Source organism: Meles meles, chromosome 6 (genome assembly GCF_922984935.1).
Source record: "Meles meles chromosome 6, mMelMel3.1 paternal haplotype, whole genome shotgun sequence".
Taxonomy (NCBI): Eukaryota; Metazoa; Chordata; class Mammalia; order Carnivora; family Mustelidae; genus Meles; species Meles meles.
Window position 1 is genome coordinate 88,801,375 of NC_060071.1, and position 23,848 is coordinate 88,825,222.

The window sequence follows — 23,848 nt, forward strand, 5'->3', positions numbered from 1 at the left end:
AAGCCGCCACCTCCCACGGCCCACCTAATATCTGCAGCTCGCCCAGCCCTGGGACTGGCGCAGGCGCACACAGAAAGCCTCCCCTGCTTTCCCCACCCCCAATGAGGGGTGGGGCCTCGGAGCTCTCTCCGCACTTGAACCGACGCTAGAGTCTGGAGTTCGGCGCGCAAGAGCGGATGTAACCAGCCGGTGCCCCGGAAGCAGTCGTTGCAACTTCCGGGGGGATTTGTACGCCTGGTGCGGGAGCTACGGGGCTCAGAGACTGTGCTTGAAGTGGTGGGTGCGCCAACATGTCCCGTGGTTCCAGCGCTGGTTTTGACCGCCACATTACCATTTTTTCACCCGAGGGCCGGCTCTACCAAGTAGGTGAGTGAACCGAGTCTGCCTTTGGTCCACTCGAATTGCTCTGTCATGGCATGGCCTGGAGCAGGCAGACGCGGCCGGAGTGTAGTCCGCGGGCTGAGGCATGGCCAGAGCTGGGACGGGAGAAAGGCCGAGGCTGGGTCCAATCCCGTGGTGTTCTCACCCTTGTCTGGAGGAGGGATCCGGGTCCCGATGGCTGAAGGCCTCGGGCTTTTCAGGGTGAGCGGCCGCACCTCCTGGACACAATAAAGAGTTAAGGAAGGTAGGCCTGCAGTTGCCGACTCTGGCTTCCTGACGCCTCTTCACTGGTTACAGTTTGGCCTGGGTGAGCCCAACGTCCGTACTTCTCTCAAGGATAATTGGCTCCTTAACCTTGCCATTGAAACGCTCCTCTCCGTTTTCCTTTGTTTGCAACATGCACTTCCTTATCCTAGTTAACTGTGCACTGGCATTTAGAACCTTTTATGTGCCAGACGCTGTGCTGGTCCTAGGGGATGCAGAGATGTCACACACTCTCCAGTACTGAAGCGCACAGCTGAAAGGGAGTGACAGATACGTAAACAAACGAATAAAAAGTAAAATAAAAAAAAGTGTCAGATTACAAGTGTCTACAGGGTTCAGGACATCTTTGGAAAACTGGCAGATAGACTGAATGGTTGTCAATTCTAGAGAAACTAGCATCCCCTTTCAACCCACATCTGAATGTTTCTAACAGTTTAAAGGCTGGTTCTGAATTGTAGGTGAGGTACAGTGAACTAGCTGTTTCCTGCAGAACAGCTTTAGTGGAAATAAACCCTCAAGTAGCTATCATTCATTCAGTGTAACAGTATAGTGTGTTGGATCAAAGTGGTGTCAGGGTTTAGATTATAATTATAACCCCAATCTTTAACCTCTTGCCATAGAGAATGTAGCGTCTGGAGAATCTGATGTATATCTAGCCCCGTGAACCTTTGATTTTTGAGTGAGTTTAGCAACCTCACTGCTTTGGGGAGGACAGTAATTTCATTTGTGCTTGGAAATCATAAGGAGAGAGTTGGCATATAAATGAGGTTCTCTTTAGCTGTAAACTTTAGAAATAGGGTTAAAGATAACTTAGAATGGAACTTATCCAGTATATGGCTACATACAGTATATAATGTAGCAAAAAACAAGGGTAATTCAGTAACCCTTTTAACTCATCCCCAATTGAAAAATAGGATCAAACAAGAGAGATGATAACTGTATCCTCAAGAAAGTTTCATCTTTAGTTTCTTTCCCAAGTTTTAAAGAATTCTTCTATGTTGGGTCACTGCATTGAATGTTCTATATTGTGGTTTTTAATGTATGCACAGGAAAAGTCAGACCTGTATTTTGCTTTTCTATACCATATTGTGAAATCCAGCCATAAAGCAGTCTTTAATGCTTCCCAGATTTTGGTGAGTAGAAAGACTGGATATAGTGTCAGTTAAATAATTTTTTTAAAATTTGGAATAAAACGTGTGGTCCAAACAAGGTTAAACATTTTTTTTTTAAGATTTTATTTATTTGAGAGAGAATGAGTGAGAGAGAGCATGAGAGAGGAGAAAGTCAGAGGGAGAAGCAGACTCTCCAAGACTCTCCAAGCCCGATGCGGGACCCGATCCTGGAAGTCCAGGATCATGACCTGAGCCGAAGGCAGTCGCCCAACCAACTGAGCCACCCAGGCGCCCCCAAACAAGGTTAATATATAGACAGGATGACTTTTCAGTTCTGCCTTGTTGAATAACACATTGTCTCTGCTATCAGGGCACTAATTAGACATTGCTAGGAAAAGGAAAGTGAAAGAATTGTATGAACAAGCAGTATAGTGGTGAAGCGTTCAGGCCCTGGAGCCATACCTAGATTCAGATCCCTGCATGCTCCGTACTAGCCAACTTGGGCAAGTGATAAATAACATTAGCCTTAGTTTCCGTTTACAAAGTTGGGTTAATAATTCCTTTTTATATGATGGTTTGGGGATTAAATACGACGATAAATGTGGAGTGCTTAGTACAGTACTAAGTGATCAGTAAATGTTATTAGATGCCTGTTTGATTATTTGGCGCCTTTTTTTCCCTGATCTATGAGGTTGGTAGCTTTGTAGACATGGAGTATTTCCTTTTTTATGGTCCATCCATGCTTGGTTCTCTAGTGAAACATTTGTACACGTTGATAATACTGTAAATACTGTAAAAATGTATTTACAAAATACTGTAAATACTGTAAATGTAAAAACAATGTACACGTTGATAATACTGATAATACTGTAAATGCTTATAAACTTTAGAATTCACCAAAGACAAAGCATATAGGAAGTATGAGTGCAAATTGTTAACTTAATAATGGGAAAATAATATAGCAAAAGTGAGGAGATAACAGGGAAGGAAAGATTAATGGGAGGGTGAGTGTATGTATGCCCCTCATCTTCCATAGTTGGTACTCAAAAGATAAATGTAATCTAACGTTGATAAATCAAAAAATATAAATTTACAGTTACAATGCTAACCATAATTATAAACAAACAGTGTTTGCTCCCAGGGAGTAAGAGAAAGATTTTTTATTGTCATTTTTACTCTTTAGTAACTATGGGAAAATTTCTTTTAATGGGTGTATTCAAGGGGTGTCTGTGTCTGTATGTAGAAAAAACTGTAGAGCTATACATAGAGCACCTAGCTTTAAAATCTAACTTCAGAAATTACCCAAAGTATCAGCTGGGAAAGTAAGGCCCAGGTGGGACAAAATAAACCTGATTACTTTCAGGCTTTTCTCTTCTGCTTGCTGATCCTTTGCTGGATAGGTCTAGCAAGGAAGGGGAGAGGAGTGGCACTTGAATTTGCCTGCCTGGTGGATCTGAGCATTGCCTAGTTGCATCTGAGGGAGCATTCTGATAAGGAACAGGAAAGAAATGGACCAGTAGAAATAGATTGGAGAGGACAGTTTTCTAATCTAGAAATACCAATCTGGCATTGGTATCGAGGCTAGGATTCCTGGGTTCAAGTCCTGCTCCACACGAACTGTGACAACTTTTCATTTGTAAAATAAAAATACTAGGGCTGACAGGCCTTTAAGGATTTAATGACGTAGTAGATGTGCTTAGAACAGTATCTGTCACATAGTAAGGGCTCAGTGGCTAATAAAAATGGAATCAAGAGTTCTATAAATAAATGGACTGAGAAGTACCTACTGTTTGTATCTTTTGCTATTAAAAAGATAGTTTTAAGGGGCGCCTGGGTGGTTCAGTGGGTTAAAGCCTCTGCCTTCGGCTCAGGTCGATCTCAGGGTCCGGGGATCAAGCCCAAACTCGGGCCCTCTGCTCAGCGGGGAGCCTGCTTCCCTCTCTATCTCTGCCTGCCTCTCTGCCTACTTGTGATCTCTGTCTGTCAAATAAAATCTTAAAAAAAAAAAAAGTTTTAAAGTATTTCTGAACCCATACCTCTCATGCCCTCTTTGATTTGAAATTAATTAGACTTGAAACTAAATACGTGCATAAACATAAATACATACGTATTGTAACTACACAAAAAAAGTGTTTAACGAAATCACGCACTGCTGTTTTCAAATCTCATACTCATCCCTCCTCCCCATGCCAGTGCCAGAATTTCTAATGACCCACGTGCTTAAATATGAGGGTGTTTTTGTTTTTTAAGATTTTATTTATTAGAGCTCAGGAGCAGGGGACAGGGCAGAGAATCTAAAGTAGACTCTGCGCTGTGCACAGGGCCTGTTGTGGGACTTGATCTCGCAACCCTGAGATCATGACCTGAGCCAAAACCCAGACTCAGACACTTAACCGACTGAGCCACCCAGGTGCCCCTAGATGATGGTTTTAGAGAGGGTAACATTAGCTGGCACTATGAAATGAGATACGCTTTCCATTTAGGTTACAAGGTTAGGGAAAGACCTAAGAATGAACAGCTTCCAAAAATCTTAATAACAAAAGGTTTCTAGCATGAAGTTTTGAAATTAAATACAGATGTGTTCTATATAACCTGCCTTGTTCCAGTAGAACAGCCCTGATTCTTTTTAATAACCAAACCTCATAGAATGTATAGATCTCTCAATTCCTTTTTTTTTTTTTTTTTTTTGACAGATAGAGATTACAAGTAGGCAGAGAGAGAGGAGGAAGCAGGCTCCCTGCTGAGCAGAGAGCCCGATGCGGGGCTCGATCCCAGGACTCTGGGATCATGACCTGAGCCGAAGGCAGAGGCTTTAACCCGCTGAGCCACCCAGGCGCCCCTCTCTCAATTCCTTTTTATTTTTCAGCTTAAGTTTATGTGGCGAGCGGGGGGGAAATGTTTATCTTCCAAAACTTAGTATAGCATTCCAAACAAAATTAAATTATGGGCGGGGAAAATCTTAGTCTTATAATGGCAGTACCTCAGAATCACCTGTAGAGGCCTTGCAAAGCCGGTGTCTGTGGGGTTGTGCATCCCTGCTGCGATGTGCAGCTCGTGCTATGAGCCGATGTCTGGCATTATGCTTGTCCTCAACATTTTTGTCTCAATATCTTTTATATTGAGCCCCCGTTTTTTTTCTAGTGTTACACAAATGACTCCCAGAAAAGTTGGGAAAGTATTGGGGAAAAGTATAAGGAAAGAGGCAAAGTGAATAAACAAACAAAGTGAATAAGAGGTTACTGGGAAAGAAAAGTCTCTATACAAAACAGTGATTTACATACCATTTTGTTGGTGGTCGAGGAGGCAGTGAACATTCTAACCTCTGATTTAGTATTGGCTGAACCATTTGAAACTGCTGATGTTTGACTTTTTTTTTTTTTTTTTAAATATTTTATTTATTTGACAGAGAGAAATCACAACTAGGCAGAGAGGCAGGCAGAGAGAGAGGAGGAAGCAGGCTCCCCATGGAGCAGAGAGCCTGATGTGGGGCTTGATCCCAGGACCCTGGGATCATGACCTGAGCCAAAGGCAGAGGCTTTAACCCACTGAGCCACCCAGGCGCCCCTTGACTTTTTTTTTATCTATAAAAATGGCTGTTTCATGTTTCAACCTAATACAAATAGGTATTTTACTATGTATTTAAGTTACAGTTTAAGGAATTGCAGGCTTGGGATTGAGTGTAATTCATTATGACTTATTCCATTTAAAAAATGGGAAATGGTCTATCAGTTATCATTGTCTTGTATCATTTTGGACATTCAAGAGCAGATTAGAGATTAATGTAATAGTGTTTGCTAGTTTGTAAGTTTCTGAAATTTTATCCCAAACCCCCAAAACCCCAGTCTTTAGTGATGGAAATAAAGTGTTTAATATTTCTCACATTTGAATTCTGGTTTTAAAAAACAAATACACCTTTTAAATGCTCCCCTTATGCTATTCTGGTTTTTTTTTTTTAAGATTTTATTTATTTCTTTGACAGACAGAGATCACAAGTAGGCAGAGAGGCAGGCAGAGAGAGAGGGGGAAGCAGGCTCCCTGCTGAGCAGAGAGCCCTATGCAGTCTCGATCCCAGGACCGTGAGACCATGACCCAAGCTGAAGGCAGAGGCTTAACCTACTCAGCCACCCAGGAGGCCCTTGTTTTTTTTTTTTTTTCTTAATTGGCCTTCATGCGCACCTCTGCTATAAATTGTCCTATTCTTACCCTACCAGTGTTTATTTAGAAGATACTCTCGTTATTATGTTGTCTCGAGATTTTTTACTCCAGCAGCTTCCATTTTTCTGGAAATTATTAAAAATATTTTATGGTGGTAATGTTATAATGGGGATTTATTTATATAAAATTTTATTAAAATTACAGCACAGATGGTGAGTACTAAAATAATACAAGAAGGTTACTATGGAAAGTGACACATGGGGTGCTTGGCTGGCTCAGTCATGGGGGCATGTGGCTCTTGATCTTAGGGATACGAGTTTGAGTCCCATGTTGAGTGTAGAGGTTACTCAAAAAAAAAAAAAAAAAAAAGTGACACAGCCAAGAAAGATTCCTCAAAGAAGGTGAATTTATTAGACAGATCTGGGGGAAACCAGTGCATAGGTCAGTCAGGATAGCCGAAGCATGGACAGTGACTGGAAGAGCAGATTATAGCAAGTTTTGAAGAGATGTGGGTGCCATGGTAGAGTTTGGACTTTGCTACTTGAGTTTTGGACATAGCTGGAAGAAGAACGACAAGATTATTAAGTAGGATAGAAGGAAAGTTGAGTAGAATTCGAGTAGAAAGGGACTGATGACAGGAAGACCAGTTAGGAGAGACTTGTTCCATAGTCCATATAAGCCCTAATGAGTGAACTAAGGTACTGAGAAAGGGTGGAGGAGACTCTTGAGTTTGATTTTTTAAATTTTGATTATGGAAAATTCCAAGCATATGTAGGTAGAATAGTATGATATACCCATCACCCAGCTTCATCTGTTGTGAACATTTTGTCAGTCTTGTTTTCTCTTTATTCCCTTTCCCATATGTTTGCCCCTCTCTGTTAAGAGTATTTTAAAGCAAATCCTAGGTATGAATAAACATTTTTCTGTTGAGGGAGAAGAGAAAGAATCAAGGATGGTGCCGAGGTTTGTAGCTCAGGTGGTTAGTAAAACTATTATTTGAGATAAAGACTTTAAAGTTGTAGGTTTATAGAAGAGTAATTTTCAGAAATGCCTGTGGGAGAAGTAGTCATTTGCAACTGTGGGTACATAGCTAAAGGTCACACAGTTAGTCATGATTATATAGGATAAAATCATCCCGGGATAGGGAGAAATGATAGAATCTTGGGGAATACCAGTATTTAAGGACTTGGCTGAGGAGGTAAAAGTGGTAAAGGGGGACTGAGAAGGGAAGTTCAGAGAAGTAGGAGATGAACAGTAGGAAAGATCATCATTCTTAACTAAGAACTTTAAAAATTCAGTTCCTCAGTTGCATTAGGTACATTTCAGGTGCTCATTAGCTACATGCGACTGATGACTATTTTGACAGCATTAATCTATATAAAGAGGGAGGTAGAGGACTCCTTCCCTGAATCCTGGCAAATTCACAGCTGTATTCTCTACTGAGAAGTATTTTTTATATGTAAAATATTTTTTATTTTGTGGGACAAAATTTTATTATGTGGTGATGGGGGTAGCTCTGTCTCTTATGACTTTTATCTTCTGCGTTTTTAAAAAATCTTTTGCATTATTTAAGCAGATTAGATAAGTATTGTTAGTGAGTGAAAGAGGCTGAGATACGACAAGGAGTGGTGGAAACTGTGAAAAACTGCAAAGCATGTGTCAGCCCTAGGTGATGTTCACTATGTGAGGATGAGGGTTCGGGCACCTGGGTGGTTCAGTCAGATGTGCGTCTGAATTGGTTTTGGCTCAGGTCTTCACCATCTCAGGGTTATGAGATGAGCCCTGAATAGCCTCGACATTCAGCAGGGAGTCGGCTTCTCTTTCCTCTCCCTCTCCCTCTGCCCCTTCCTCCCAGCTTGTGTGCACTTGAGCGCATATGCACACTCTGTCTTTCTCTCTAAAATAAACAAACAAATCTTTAAAAAAATAAAAAAGAATGAGGGTCAAGTGTTACTCGAATTTTTTTTCCTGAGGAAAACAGTCCAGATTTTTTTTTAATCTGATTTTTAAAACCTTCCTAGAAAACCCTGCATTTTAAACCAACTTTAGTATATGTGCTGCCGAAGCGAGCACTAAACCAACTTTAGTAAGCTGAGTTGGGCCTGTGGGCCAACCTTTTATTTAATATTTATTGGTTGCAAATGTAATTTTAAATTTCCTTGGTTCCTTGGTTCCTTGGTTTTATTTCACTATCTAGTCTAGGTGTGAAGGGGCAAAATACACACTTCAGGGAAATAGGAAATGCTACAGAAATTCAGAGAAGGGTTTGAAGAATCTCATCTGGGATAATCAGAATCCATAGGAACTGGAAGAGGCTTGAGGAGGACGGGTAGGCTCTGGTTAAGTTGAGATAAGAGTGAGAGGGCACTTCAGGCAGCACATAAAGAAGAAAAGATGTTGGTATGGGAAAGAGCAGGTCTGTTCACAAAAAATATAATGTAGGAGGAGAGTTGGTAAATGTTGCAAACTAATATCCCTCTACAGCCATAGATGGATTATTTCTTAGGCCAAAATCATGTTCTGAGCAACTGGGTAATAACATCAGGCATTTGGAAATGTGGTGCTGAAATTAGGCACGATCAAGGATAGTGACCTAGATAAAAGAATCATCTGTATATAAATGACTATTCTTAATATTGCCTTATCTCTATAATGTCTATAATGATAGCCCCCCTTTTTTATTTCCAGTACTAGCAATTTGTATTCTCTTATTTTCCTGATTAGTTGGGCCGGAGCGGGGGGTGGCGTATTAGTTTCCTGTGACTGTTGTAACAAATTACCACATCTGGTGGCTAAAAAGGAAATATATTCTCTTGTGGTTCTGGGGACGAGGAGTCTAAAATCCGTTTCTCTGGACCAAAATCAAGGTGTTAGGCAGGACCTTAGGAGAATACATTCCTTGCCTTCTCCACTTCCGGAGGCTACTAGCTTCCTTGGATTGGGACTGCATGACTCTGATCTTCAAGACCAGCATCTTCAAATCTCTGCAGTACCTTCTCTGCATAAAATCTCCCTGTTCATCTCTTGTATAAGGATACATATGATTGCATTTGGGGCCCACTGGGATAATCTCCCCATCTCAAGTGTGTTGTTCTTGTTCAAAGAATCAATTTTTTAGGGGCACCTGGGTGGCTCAGTGGGTTAAAGCCTCTGCCTTTGGCTCAGGTCATGATCCCAGGGTCCTGGGATCGAGCCCCTCATCAGGCTCCTCTGCTCAGCGGGGAGCCTGCTTCCTCCTCTCTCTCTGCCTGCCTCTCTGACTACTTGTGATCTCTGTCTGTCAAATAAATAAATAAAATCTTTTTTAAAAAATCAATTTTTTACTTTCCTGACTTCCTCTTTTTGTTTATTTCATTGATTTCTGATCTTTGTTATTGCTTTTTTCAAATTTGGATTTATTTTACCTTTCACTAAACTTTTTAGAGGCTTAGCTTCTTGATTTTTAACCTTTTCTAATGTAAACAAGGCTAGCATATTAGTTTTCTATGATGCATAAAAATTACTACAAACAGCAGGTAAAAATAACATACATTTTTAACTCTAGCAATTTCTGTGGGTCAGGAATAGTCTGCTTAGAATATCCTAAGGCTGTAACAGTGTTGTCCAGGTTGTGTTCCCATCTGGAGGCTCAACTGGAGAAGACTCTGCTTTCAGTCTCACTGAGCATTTTGGCAGAATTCATTTCCTTCCAGTATGGAATCAAGGGCCCCAGCTGCTTGCTGGCTATTCCCTGGAAGACTCATGGTTCCTTGCCATCCATCCAGCCACTTAGTGAGCCAGTAAGAGGAATCTCTAGAGTTAGTCTGCTATCAAGACAGTCTTTTTTTTTTTTTTAAGATTTTATTTATTTATTTATTTGAGAGCATGCATGTGCGAGCACAGGCAGACAGAGTGGTAGGCAGAGGCAGAGGCAGAGGGAGAAGTAGGCTCCCTGCCCAGCAAGGAGCCTGATGTGGGACTCGATCCCAGGACGCTGTAATCATGACCTGAGCTGAAGGCAGTCACTCAACCAACTGAGCCACCCAGGCATCCCAAGATAGTCTTTTATATATATATATATAGTTTTATTGATAAATGAGGCACATACAGGTACAGTTAAGGACTGAAATTAGACTCATTTCACAGATAAGTCAGTTTGTAAGTTCACTTAATATCTGTAAATGCCATACTTGTTACCTCTGATAATATTTTAGATCCAGCGCTATCTGCCTACATTTCACTTATATTTATGAGGGAATTGGAATTAGTTTGGGTTTTCTCAAAAGCATAAACTATTAGGTAAATATTTTTATTTTAAAATTTTTGCATATTTACTCATATTTGGGACAGACATTTATTACCTTTGTAAGACAAACAACAATATGTTAGAAAAAGATGATGGTAGGAGAAATATCATGGTATGGAAGATAACATACTGCTTTTGTTTTTAAGGCAGTCTTCTGTAATGTAATCAGGATAATGATATCCCATCATCTTCGCCATATTCATTGTCAGAAGCAAGTTACAGGTCCTCTCCACACTCAGGAAGAGGGGATTACACAAAGGTGTGAACACCAGGAGGCAGGGATTGTAGAGAGCAGGCCACCTTAGGGTCTGTCCACCATTGCCATAAAATTCCTTCTTTTAGCTCCATCCTACAAATCTTGATACATTTTTATCAGTCAGTTCAAAATATTTTAAAATTTCCTTTATGATTATTTCTTTGATCCATGGATTACTTAGAAAAGTGTTTTAAAAATTTCAAATATTTAGGTATTTCAGTACTTTAAAATTTATTGAGACTTGTTTTTATGTCCACTAATATACACTCTGTCTTAGTAAAGGTACCGTGTGCATTTGTATTACACCATGTGCATGTGTATTCTTCAGTTGTCATCGGTAGTAGTCTGTAGATACCAGTGAGGTCGAGGCACTTGATAGTGTGGTCCATATAGTGTTTGTCTGCTTTGTGTTTGTGTGTATCTATGTCTGTTTCACTTGTGTATGGTGGTGTTAAAATCCTTAACTAGATGGGTTTTGCCATTTCTCCTTTTAATTTTGTCAATTTTCCTTTTATGTATTTTGGAGTACTTTTATAAGGTGCACATACATTTGTGATTGTTATAGCTTCCTTTTGAATTGATTTTTCTACTTTTGAAATGTCCTTGTTTATCTCTGATATATTGCTTTGAAGTCTGTATGTTGTCTGATTAGTATGATCCCTTCAACTTCCTGATGCTTTCTGTTTATTAAACTGTCTGTAATAGGTACAGTATGTTTGAGTCTTGCTTTGTTATCCATTCTGACAGTTTCTGCTTTTAATTAGAGTATTTTGTCCTTTAATATTTAATGAAGTTGTTGGCTTGGATTCTGCTATATTCCTCCAAAGAACGTTGATTTGTTCTAGCAGGCAAATTTGGCTGGCAATTCAAATCTCACTTTCTTTTATCTTTAGCTAAGCTGCTTAGAGTCTGTCTTGTGCATGTGTGGTTATGGAATCACCCAGAGATTTAGGTAACATACATAGGTTGGGGCTCTCCCTCTCTGGCTCTCTCTTTTCTTTCCCTTATTTTCCTGCAGCTGTGGGAAATGTCACTCTATCTGTTTTCTCTATCTGCATGCCAAAGAGACTGAATTTTCTGTGGGTGTTTAGCCCTAACTAGGGCTTACACTCAGTCTGTTGTAAGCCATGAAAACAGGAAACTTACTTCTTGCCATTTCCTTCTCCAACCATTGTCTCCCCCTCTAGAATCTGCCTCCTTTTGGCCACTCTCTGGTGCCTTCAAGTAGTTGTTTTGTTTAGAGTTTACAGTTTTTAGCTATGGAGGTTTGATCTAGTAGAAGCTTTTTGGCTATATGAGAAACAAAACTGAGAAGCATTTTTAAACATTGTATTTTAGAAGTTATTTGTGGTGTAATGGGATGGTAAAAATAAGCTATTATAACCTAGTTAAATCTAAGCTAAATTTAAGGATTTCCCTTCCATTAGAGTCGTTTTACTCTCCTTTTCTGTCTTCAAAATATTGCTACTTAGAAATAATTGATAAGTGGTTTTTATTATTGCTCCAATTAAAGGAAATTCTTTGGCAGAGGTAGTATCTTTGTTTCAGCTGATCCTCATTACCAGTTCGCTTTTTAAAGAGATGGTGAGGCCAGGCTTCAGACCCAGTGCCCAGAGTAGTACTTGACAGAATTTTAAAAATATCTATTGTGTCAAAATGCAGATAATGATTGGAGTTATGAGTAATTTTTTTCTTTTACATTATCTTCTGTATTTCCTCTGTTTTCTACAGCAAGCATGTATTTCTGCTGCTGTCTTTATAATTACCAAATAGATGTTTAAATGAGATTTAAATATTCTAGAAATACATCGCATAGAAAGGAGTAGTCTTGTCTTTAATTCTGCTCTCCAGAGGCAATCATTGTCAGCCAAACTGCATGGTGCCAAAGTTGTTCGTTTGCATGCTACCACTTTGATTCATCTGTTTTAACCTAGGGAATGGTCTGACAGCAGCTGGAAGTGCACAAGTTGCACTTGTCATAGACAAACTCAAGGATCCTTGTAGGTATCATGAAGATTGGAAAACCATGATCCAGAAAATTTCAACTTGGTAGGGAGAAAAAAAACAATGCAGAATAATCTAACAGCAGTTAAAATTGCATATAGTCAGACTAACAGCAGTAGTAAATCTTGAAAATTTAGAGCAACTAAATTTGACCCAGGAAAACCAGACTTGGTAGAAATAATGGCCACAAAACAGACTTTTAAAATGATAAGATGTGGGGCACCTCGCTGGCTCAGTGAGTTAAGCCTCTGCCTTCACCTCAGGTCATGATCTCAGGGTCCTGGGATCGAGCCCTGCATCGGGCTCTCTGCTCAGCAGGAAGCCGGCTTCACCCTCTCTCTCTGCCTGCCTCTCTGCCTACTTGTGATCTCTCTCTCTCTCTGTTAAATAAATAAAATCTTTAAAATAAAATGATAAGATGTAATTGATAAAGATAGGACATGATAAATTAATTCTTTGTTAGAAATTTGGTACTTTAGCCTGATGAAAATGATTACAGTAAACTAAAATGGAACAACATGGAGTTAGTTTAACTATGATTTATTATTATCATTATTAGTTTGACTTTGCTTGTCTTGGACAACATTCTGTGTTAGATCATACAGTTTTAGCTCATTCTTTTTTTTTTTTTTAAATATTTTATTTATTTGACAGAGAGAAATCACAACTAGGCAGAGAGGCAGGCAGAGAGGCAGGCAGAGAGAGAGGAGGAAGCAGGCTCCCCGCGGTGCAGAGAGCCCGATGTGGGGCTCGATCCCAGGACCCTGAGATCATGACCTGAGCCGAAGGCAGAGGCTTTAACCCACTGAGCCACCCAGGCGCCCCTAGCTCATTCTTTTTAATGACTGCTTATATGCCCTTACATGAATGTAATAATTTATTCCACCTCTTAAAAACACAATTCTATTTTCCAGAATATGCTTTTAAGGCTATTAACCAGGGTGGCCTTACATCGGTAGCTGTCAGAGGGAAAGACTGTGCAGTAATTGTCACACAGAAGAAAGTACCTGTAAGTAATACTGCCCAGATAGCCAGTTGTTACAGAATATAATGCAAGGATTTTTTACAGGTTTGTACAGAAGTATATGACTACCAAATACATTCCCATTACTATTCCTATTCAACAAGTATCTACTGAGTAGCTATGGGTGGTTTAGCTGAGTAGACAGTTAATATATTGAACTTTGTGGTGTGATTATAAGCACAATGGGAATTCTAATCTTTCGTCTTCAGGGACCTTGAAACAGGCTTTGGTGAGCTATAGTTCTTGCCCACAGGAAACCTGTCACCTAAAAAAGGAAGACTGAGTCTCCTCCCTGCCTTTTTAAAAAACTGGTTTTATCTATAAAATGAACAGAGAACATTTATTACATAGTTTATCACTATAATTTTATAGTATTTCTTTTACTATTTTTTAAATTTTTTAAATAATTTTGTAGTATTTTTTAATCCCTGCACAGAGACCTCTGATTTTTAAAAAGTTATCTTGATTTATTTTGTTCATTAGGACAAATTATTGGATTCCAGCACAGTGACTCACTTATTCAAGATAACTGAAAACATTGGCTGTGTGATGACAGGAATGACAGGTAATTGGCTCAATTTCTACTTAGATTTGTTATTTTATTCAAATTATTTTTGAGTTTTGTGTTAATTTTTAAAAGGCTTCCTTTAGTGCCTCATTTGCAGATAATAGGAGTAGATTTGCAGTCTTCCAAGGCTAATGTCAGTATATTCAGAGTATATAAGATGTTTTGAAATCTTAAGTATTAAGATTTAATTAAGAATTAGACCTCTGTTGCTTTTGCTGTCAGGGAAACTGGGCTGAGGCCCCTGTCATAGACATTTATTTCATGTATAGTTAATAATTTAAGGAGATGTAAGTATATTTCAAACCTGGTAATAATGACACTATTAGAAGAGAATGAGAATTACAGAAATTACTTTGAGTTTCTATTTTCTGAAATCAAGGGAAAATTAAAGCCTACAGAAAAGATCAGAAGAAACGTTATTCTCTCTACTTAAAACTTGTTCTTTAGGGGATTATTAGACACCTGCAGAAACTATTTTGACAGCTGTTGAAGGGCTTAGCATGAAAGTACAGTGCTATGTGTAGAACTCCATCCTTTAAAAATGTTTTCCTTTTTTGTCATGTATGTGTTGCTGAGTCATTGACTATTCAGTAGTGATAGAAAAAGCCAGAGTGGACCACTTCTGCTTCTCTCAAGTCATAGTGGGGATTTTACGCATTTATATAAATATATACATACATATACATATATATATATATACATATATATATATATATATATATATGGAAAATTGAAAATCGTCTGATTTTGAGGTTGACTCTTTCCTCTAAAGTAATAAACTTGTGTTTTTTATGCTCTAAGCTGACAGCAGATCCCAGGTACAGAGGGCACGCTATGAGGCAGCTAATTGGAAATACAAGTATGGCTATGAGATTCCTGTGGACATGCTGTGCAAAAGGATTGCTGATATTTCTCAGGTCTACACACAGAATGCTGAAATGAGGCCTCTTGGTTGTTGTAAGTATGCGAAGATGACTCCCAAAGAATTGATGAATTACATGGTATTTTTTTTTTTTTAGAGAACATGAGTTAAGTTATTGCAGTAACACTTGGGTTCTGAACATGTGGTTTGGAAATTATATAAGCTGAGGAACTTTTATACTAAATCAGCAATGAGGGGTAGGTTTCACAATAGTATTTTAGGTATTTTAAGCTTTAGATGCTATTAGATTTTTTACCAAAATATTTCTTTTAAGGGTATGTGATTTGAAAGATCTGAGTCACTGTTACATTGGACTGTTGTAATGGAGGTTTTACTGCAATTCCAGATTATGCTTTCAATGGAAATGCCTAAATTGGCATCTTAACAGTGTAGTTCTTTTTTTTAATTTTGACCAACCTGAAGAATCAGGCTCACACACAGGTTCCTGTGATTCATATTTTTAGAATACATTACATTTCTTAAAAATAAGTAAAATTCTCTTGGGAGAGAGAGAGAGAGATTTACTGCTTTTAGATTTAATGTAATACATTAGCCTAAAAAAATACAACACATTTGTTTCTATGTCATGTCATTTATGAGAATTAAAACAATCAACGTAAAGCTTCTCTTCAACATCTGACCCTACTTTTTAACTCTCAGATAAGAATGGTCCCTCAGTTTATTCAGTGATATTCTTTTCACTCTCATCCTCTTCTGCTTTTCCTTCAGATGTTTTGCTCACCAGATTTTCTCTGTGTTCCTTCTCTCCCTCTTGGCCCTGTCTGGGTGATCTCACCCTTGAGTTCATGCTTTCGTTTATTACAGCCAGTTACTGACAACGTTGGCAGTAGCCCAGTCCCTCCCTTTGTGTCCTGCAGATACTTCAGACTTGAAATTGTTGCTGTTTTCCTGCTTTCATCCTCAGTGTCTCTTTCCTGTGCTCACCCCCCTTCCCTGGTCATCTTCCTCAGTCATCCAGCCTCACCTCCAGATATCTGGTCCTTCTTCATCTCTTCCCTTTGCCACCTAATTTACTTGTCTCTTCTCTCCCTCCTCACTCTTTCCTCATCTTCCATGTTGGTACATAGTTATCTTTTTTAACTCAAATTTTTATTGTTGCTCCCTAGAAAAACCCATTCCTCGTCGAATACGGTGTTAATTCCAAACTCCTTAATATGACATGCGAGGCCTCTGATAGTTTATTCCCAAGCAGCCTCTTGCATGTCCTGCTTTCCTTCTCACCTCAAGTGCCAGTAGTATGTGGGTCTTTTGTCATCACCTGGGTGTACCATTGCCTTTCTTGTCTTGATGCCTTTATTTGTGGTGTTCCTTGTGCCTTGATTGCCCTTTGTGTCCTTCCCACCTGTGAAACCCTATTCATCTTGCAAGACCCAAAGTAGAGAAGTGTGTGTTCTCCCCAAGCAGTAAGTGTGTACTTCTTTTGTGTTGCCATGTACTTTGTGTATAGCAAGTATAACATGTAAAGAAAATTACAGAGTGACATAACCTTTGAATAAAACACAGATACCTGATCACTGTCATAGTGTTTATCAATTAAACACAATTGAAAATTCCTCATTGTAGACTCTATAAAGCATCTATAAAAGTGAATAAAGTAATTGGTTAATACTGAATCTTAAAAGAGAGGGCACTACAGGCATACCTTGGAGATAATGGCAGGTTCAGTACAGACCACTGCAGTAAAGCTAATATCACAATATAGTGAGTCAAGTGAATTTTTTGGTTCCCCAGTGCATATAAAAGTAAAGTTTATGGCATAATCTATTAAGTGTACAATAGCATTATATCTAAAAAGTAATGTACATACCTTAATTTTAAAATACTTTATTGTTAGAGATGTTGGTATATCTAAGCTTTCAGTAAATCATAATCACTGATCATAGATCACCATAACACATATAATAATAATGAAAAAGTTTGAAATATTCCAGGAATTACCAAAACATGACACAGACACAAAGTGAGCAAACACTACTGGAAAATAGACTTGCTCAACACAGGGTGGTTACAAACCTTTGTTTTCAAAACAAACAAACAGAACACAGTATCCCCGAAGCGCAACACGCTATGAAACAAGGCACATATAAAAGAGGTTCAGGAATTAAGCCATTCTTTAAATACTGTGTTACCTGCTTTGCTGAGTAGAAAGAAGTTTGGTGGTGGTATTCGTTTTAATTATCTGTCATTATAACAACATGATTAGATACCTAATAACAAAACTGTTATGTACAGAATTTAGAACTTGATTTCTCTTAACACTAGGGGAATGTACACCACCAGTATCAAAGGTGGGCAGTGTGAAGATAAGGAAGTAGCCTCTGTATTTCACTTGGTGCCAGCATTCCCAAGGTGTAGTCCATACGCTTTTAGTTCCCTGGAATCCTAAATTCTTAAGAACCTTAAGCTCTTAAACTTAAAAAAAAAAGAAAAAGTCTTCCATAGCCAGCTAAATTAAAGAACTAGTGAAGTTTAAAGTAAGTGAAGCTACAGCAGAATATTTAACATGCTATTATTATTTTTTTAAAAGAAAGTATATGAAAAATATGCTTTCCAAGTTTATTGACCAGTAATATCTTAGGAGATCAAAGAAACATGTTTTAGGTAGTAGCAAGGATTAGAAAATTATAAATTACACTTGTGATAGTTCAGATTTTAAAAACATCTGAGATAAACCTTTGATGAAATGGAAATTTCTTGGTTACCTAATTTATTTTTAGTAATAACCTGTATTTCATCAGTTTTTTAAAGCGAAATACATATCTTAAAGTAGATGGCCAGAATAATCAACAACAGCTTTATGACAATACTAAGAGAGAAGAAATTGTGTTGTACAAAGGTATAAGATATTTAATGAGGGTCTTTCTTTTTAGGTATGATTTTAATTGGTATAGATGAAGAACAAGGCCCTCAGGTGTACAAGTGTGATCCTGCAGGTTACTACTGTGGGTTTAAAGCCACTGCAGCAGGAGTTAAACAAACGGAGTCAACCAGCTTCCTTGAAAAAAAAGTGAAGAAGAAATTTGATTGGACATTTGAGCAGACAGTGGAAGTAAGTTAGCCAAAAGCAGCTGACTTTTTTTTGAAGATCGTTGTATAATTGAAGTTTATAAAGGCTGTTCCTGGTTTATCGCATGAACCAGGTCTGTCAGCTTCATAGTAGAATTGGTGTCAGTCAGCTGACATGGGAACAGTGAGGATTGCTTTTATTCACTTAATCCCTTATCTCATTTCGTAATGTATTTGAGAGTGCTTTTAACAAAACACATAAAATGGGAAGATGGAACTAAAAATAAGAATCAAGACTAAGGCTTAAGACCTGCATGGTTATGACTCAAATTAGGCTTAAGCTTCTTGGTAGCAAAAGTGAAAAAATTTAGTAGTTGTTACCATTATGGCCCTAAAGGGAAAACAGCCACATACCAAATTCTCAGGGAAACAAACGTCTGGGTAACAGAATATATGCTCATAGGATGACTTGGCAGAGAAGTTCTATCTGGGATGCAAAAGTAGAGCTCCTTTAACTCCGAGATCTTAAGGGGATTATTCATTACAATTGGGATGTTTTAAATAGACACAACAAGCTAAAATTCTCATACAAATATTTAGTACCTTAGACTAAAGAAGCCTCTTATTTACTGCCAAGAAATTTTAGTGCATTTTGGAAAGGAGGACCTGAGATACAGCCATTCTAAAGACTAACAACATGATTCTGATAAATGACAAAAGAAAATTGCTGTCTAATACTTTCGTGTTTGGTTGGCAGTATTATCTCATTTATACTAACAGGAGATATAAAGCTAGTTCTCATCTGGGAGGTACTATGCCCTGTTTAAATGTTTCTAAAAGGTCCTTTTTACTTACAGTTCATAATTACCTAAGTAATTAATCACATCAGATACAAAGCCCTTAAATACATTCCTAAATTCTTATTAGTGTAAATTTTCCTTGAAGGAAGACTATATCATTCATGTTTATCCTCTCATCCTTCTCACCTCAGGTGCTTAGCATAGTCCCAGCATGTTGTAGTCATCAAGCAAACAGACTCTTGTGTGTAAATCATCCTGTTTTGTTTGATGGATCCCTTTCATTTATGACTAAAATTCATATAAGCACGTTTCTTCTCATATATGCCAGTAACACGTGGCTTTGGAAATGTATCACTGAAACATGAAGCAAAAATGAATAGCTTGTGGTTAACTCATGGTTTGAATAAACTTGGAAAGAGAATATCTTGGAGTCTCTGAAAAATACAATTTTAATGTTGGTACTTTTTTCAGACTGCAATTACATGCCTATCTACTGTTCTATCAATTGATTTCAAACCTTCAGAAATAGAAGTTGGAGTAGTTACAGTTGAAAATCCTAAATTCAGGTGAGTTATATTGTCGGCCAAGTGCTTAAAGACGTTTGCCAAGAGATACATTACAGCCTAGAAAAGTAGAGGTGTTTGGGTCCATTTGTCCTACAACTCAGGGTTGGGGGTGGGGGGAGCATTTTTTTGAACTACATTTAGAATTTTTCAATACTTGAGAGATCTGTTTTAAAACTTACTTGAGGTCCCTTTAAGACAGACATAACTGTCAAACTAAAGTGATTTTATTCAAAGTGATTTTATATCTGTATCAGAGGTAACATAAAATAACCTTCTCTATGTTAGGAGTAAAGTAAGCATAAGTGTTTTCCCTTTTTTAGCCTAAGGCCAATAGAAATTCATCTCCCAGTGTAGTAGTTTTTGATTTTTTAAGGTGGAGCTTTGATTATTTAGTGGTTAGTTAAGGGGAGCTCTAAAGAGCAGTATGAAATACTGATCTACATCAGACCCTATCTGGAGATCTTTGGAAACCCCAAATTTTGAATACAGCTAATTGAATTGCAGATGCTGGATACTTGTCTATTCTTACTAAGAGACTAACTTCCGCATATCAACCTTAGAGCTTCCATGAGTCAGATCTGTACTGGGTGCTTGCTTAACGTATACCATCTCACTTAATCCTCCCATAACCCTGCGAGGTGGTTTACTTACCAGGAACCTGGATATGCTTATGAAAAATACTTTGGTTAAATGCATAGATGCATAAATGCATAGATGCATTATTTGTATCTACTCTTAGATCACAGTTATATAGACACTTGGTCATGGTTAGGGATGGGGTGAAAAGGTGGTACATTAAACTTAACTGGGGCTTGAAGAGTTTCTTGTTACTATGCTCTTTTTTTTCCTCCTAATTTACTCTTTTTGTTGCATGTAGGTAAGTGATTTAAACATGAGCGAAGTAAGAAAAATTCATGGAATTTAAAAAAATTGTGAATCCTCTCCTCCCCGCCCCGTAGAAAATAGTTGTTTTATTTTGTTTTGGCAGTACTATTCTAGCAAGAACAATTTATAAAGGACCTGCTTAAAGGACCTGCAAGTTCTTTTTTCTATTCTGCGACCCTCTGATAGCTTTTAACATTTTTATTTTCATCTATTAGTTAAATCGGTGAGAAGCCAAAGAACCTTATCTTCAAAAAGTTCTGGTATCATTTATAAATTTAGTAGTAGTAAGTATGCTTAAATAATAGCTATAATATGTGACATAAGCATCAACTACTACTATGTAAACGACTTACATTGCTCCAGTCTGTACTAAAAAAATGTCACTTTGACAAATTGCACTCTTTAGAAGTCCAGCAGTAATAGGTCATATTAAAGGTTGCCAAGCATATGATTTCTTTGGGGAAATACCATCTGTTCATCATGAAGTGCCTTCTTGTCTCTTAGCTCATAGAAACTTGAGTTATACAAGATGTAAAGGCTTCTTTTTTTTTTTTTAATTTTTAAAAAATTTTAATTATTTATTTGACAGAGAGAGAGAGGGAGAGATTGCAAGTAGGCAGAGAGGCAGTCATGGTGGGGGGGAAAGCAGGCCCCCCACTGAGCAGAGAGCCCAATGTGGGGCTCAATCCCAGGACCCTGGGACCATGACCCGAACTGAAGGCAGAGGCTTAATCCACTGAGCCACCCAGGTGCCCCAAGATGTAAAGGTTTCTTGACATAGGAGCTGAAATAGAATAGATTATGTATAGTTAGCTATATGTTTAACTTAATTATTTTCTATCATCACTGCAACTAAAAGGACTTATTTTCAGAAGACCTAATTTGTTATCTGACGCCAAAGAAATAAATGTTTTTGTGTATAGATGAAGTTGATAAAATATTTGGGAAGTCTTCCAAAATAATCCGAAGGGATGAGTGGTGGGTAAACAGATTTTTTAAGAGTCTTATGCTCTGCCGACTGAGCTAGCCGGGCGCTAACAGATTTTTTAAATAGTAACTATAAATGATTGATTGTTAAAGTTGGGTGCTAGGTACACAGGAATTCATTACTATCTGTTCATTCTACTTTCATGTGTGTTTGCAATTTTACATAATAAAACGTTTTCAAAAAAGTAAAATGGTTGTGGGTTTTTCCCCCTTGCCTTCCAGGATTCTTTCAGAAGCAGAGATTGATGCTCACCTTGTCGCTCTAGCAGAGAGAGACTAAACATTGTAGTTAGTTTACCAAATCCATGACGCCACTTGCCTGTGTGTTCGGTAACAACAGACCAACATTATGGAGGCCCCTGGATTGAAAAAGGAACCTCTCCCACTCCTGCCCTGCCACTGAAGTGGTTAGGAATCTGTATAAATAAAATCAGTGCTTTTGGAAAATAATCGCATCCTGTCTTAATTTCACCTCTAGTTTTAATTGGAGCCTCTGGTGCATGCAGACTGTTCAGTGTTCACCATCACCACACTGGAGCTTTACTCATTTTGTTGACGGAGATCCAGGTTTCTTTGGTTTCAGGAACTTAACAGGCGGAAGTTTAAACTGTAGCTATATGGCCTAACTAATGGCAAACTAAAAACTGGTTGCAAAACTTGGCTCTGACTCTAAGCGGACACGTAAGGCAAGGCCTCTATTTTGCAATTCTTTGTTCATTCAGATGTAATATTCCTGAACCTAGACTCCAAGTGCCATCGGAGGTTTTAATTATAGTGAAAAGATTGGCATTGTTTTATTCATTAGTTTTGAGATACACATTTACTCTGTACTCCATAAGGCCCAGTATCTTTAAGAGCAAAAATTGCAGTTGCCTTAGAAACAGTAGGGCTTGAAAAGCAGAATCTGTGTTTTTTCTCTGCTGCCTTAAAATTATTTAAAGCAGACTTTAAAGACCTGGTCTATAGTAGAGATGCCACTATAAACAATGTTAAGGGAAAAGGTATATTTAGAATAATTACTGAACAGAATTAAGGTTTTTAAATATTTTTTAAAGATTTAGTTATTTTAAAGAGTGTGTGCATGGGGGGTGTATGCTATGCAGAGGGAGAGACTCTTCAAGCAGACCCCGCTCTGAGCACAGAGCCCAAGGTGGGCTTGATCTCCAGACCCATGAGATCATGACCAGAGCCGAAACCGAATGAAAGTTAGATGCTTAACCATCTGAGCCTCCCACGTGCCCCTGAATTAAGGCTTTTTCAAATCACTATTGTGATTCCCTGGTGAGAACCACTAATTGTTCTAGATGATCCAAAAATCTTGGAATTTACATTTCATGCCCTCATTTGCCCTGGGTGAGATGGGCTCACATCACCCAGGTGTGTGAGGTGTGTCACCTCACCCAGGTGAATGTGGTTGCCGATCCAGTACAAGTCCCTGGAGTCAGTTGCCCCTGTTTCTGTAGCCACCAAGGCCATGTGAACTTGTGACCGCCAAAAGCAGGAAACTGCACCTACCACATCCTCTTCAGAGCTGAGTCATTAGTTGTAAAGTGTCCTAAAGGGGAAGCAAGGTTCTTCCAGTTCAGGGACTGCTGGTTGGATTACCCATCCATATCCACTAGGCTCTGTAAAGGTACTGCCATTTTGTAAGTGAGGTGTGTGTAGACTCCAGGCCTACTGCCCTGAATAGACAACTATACCCTCGGAGCCTTGACTGACTTCACCATTCTGGAGTCAAGAATGAGATTAGCAAATCACTTGGTTTTTCTGCAAGAAAATACCTTCTAATGATAGAAAATGAAAATTACTTCATTTGTTAGGAAAACAAGTTTCTACATTATTAAGATTTAGACGAATTAGCAGGTTTTTTTTTTAAATATTTTATTTATTTGACAGAGAGAAATCACAAGTAGGCAGAGAGGCAGGCAGAGAGAGGAGGAAGCAGGCTCCCTGTGGAGCAGAGAGCCCGACGCGGGGCTCGATCCCAGGACCCCAGGATCATGACCTGAGCCGAAGGCAGAGGCTTTAACCCACTGAGCCACCCAGGTGCCCCGAATTAGCAGTTTTTAAAAAAAGATTTTATTCTTAAATAGTCTCTACACCCAAAGTTGGGCTTGAACTCACAACCCTGAAAACAAGAGTCACATGCTGTTACTGACTGAGCCAGTTAGGCACCCAAAATATAAAAGAGTTCTAAGTTTATTAGATTAGTTAAGTTATGCTTAAAAGTACTGGAAGGGAGCTCCTGGGTGGTGCAGTCAGTCGGGTGTCTGCCTTTGGCTCAAATCATGAGCCCACCATCCTGGAGCCCCATGTTGGCTGGCGACTCTGGCGAGCCTGCTTGTGCTTTCTCAAATAAGTGAGATATAAATAAATAAATAAATGTACTGGGAAAAGGGGAAGAAATGGAAGGAATTTTAAGTATGACCATTAAATCATTAATTCTGTTTTTGTATGTTTAACATAGTCTAGGATACATAAGAGTTAATGTAGAAATCTTGCACAAATGCTAAGAAAGGACATGTTAAAACTCAAAAGGCATTTTGGGAAAACCCTAGTAAGAAATAAAAGAATACAAGTGAATATTCGACATTTAAAGGGATATGTTGAGA

The 23,848-nt window shown here is 38.6% G+C and overlaps 1 protein-coding gene across 2 annotated transcripts; it reads left to right on the forward strand.

Moving 5' to 3' along the window:
* Positions 1-202: 202 nt before the first annotated feature.
* Positions 203-21,683, forward strand: PSMA6 (proteasome 20S subunit alpha 6). Of its 2 annotated transcripts, XM_046009503.1 has the most exons (7): positions 203-366; positions 13,372-13,466; positions 13,965-14,046; positions 14,851-15,006; positions 17,863-18,041; positions 19,270-19,364; positions 21,459-21,683. In XM_046009503.1, exons 1-7 carry the CDS (start codon positions 291-293, stop codon positions 21,514-21,516), a joined length of 741 nt encoding a protein of 246 aa, XP_045865459.1. In that variant the 5' UTR covers positions 203-290; the 3' UTR covers positions 21,517-21,683. The 2 variants fall into 2 exon arrangements, with proteins under 2 accessions (XP_045865459.1, XP_045865460.1); XM_046009504.1 differs by lacking the exon at positions 13,372-13,466 and having other exon boundaries at positions 232-366.
* The last annotated feature ends 2,165 nt before the right edge of the window (positions 21,684-23,848 follow it).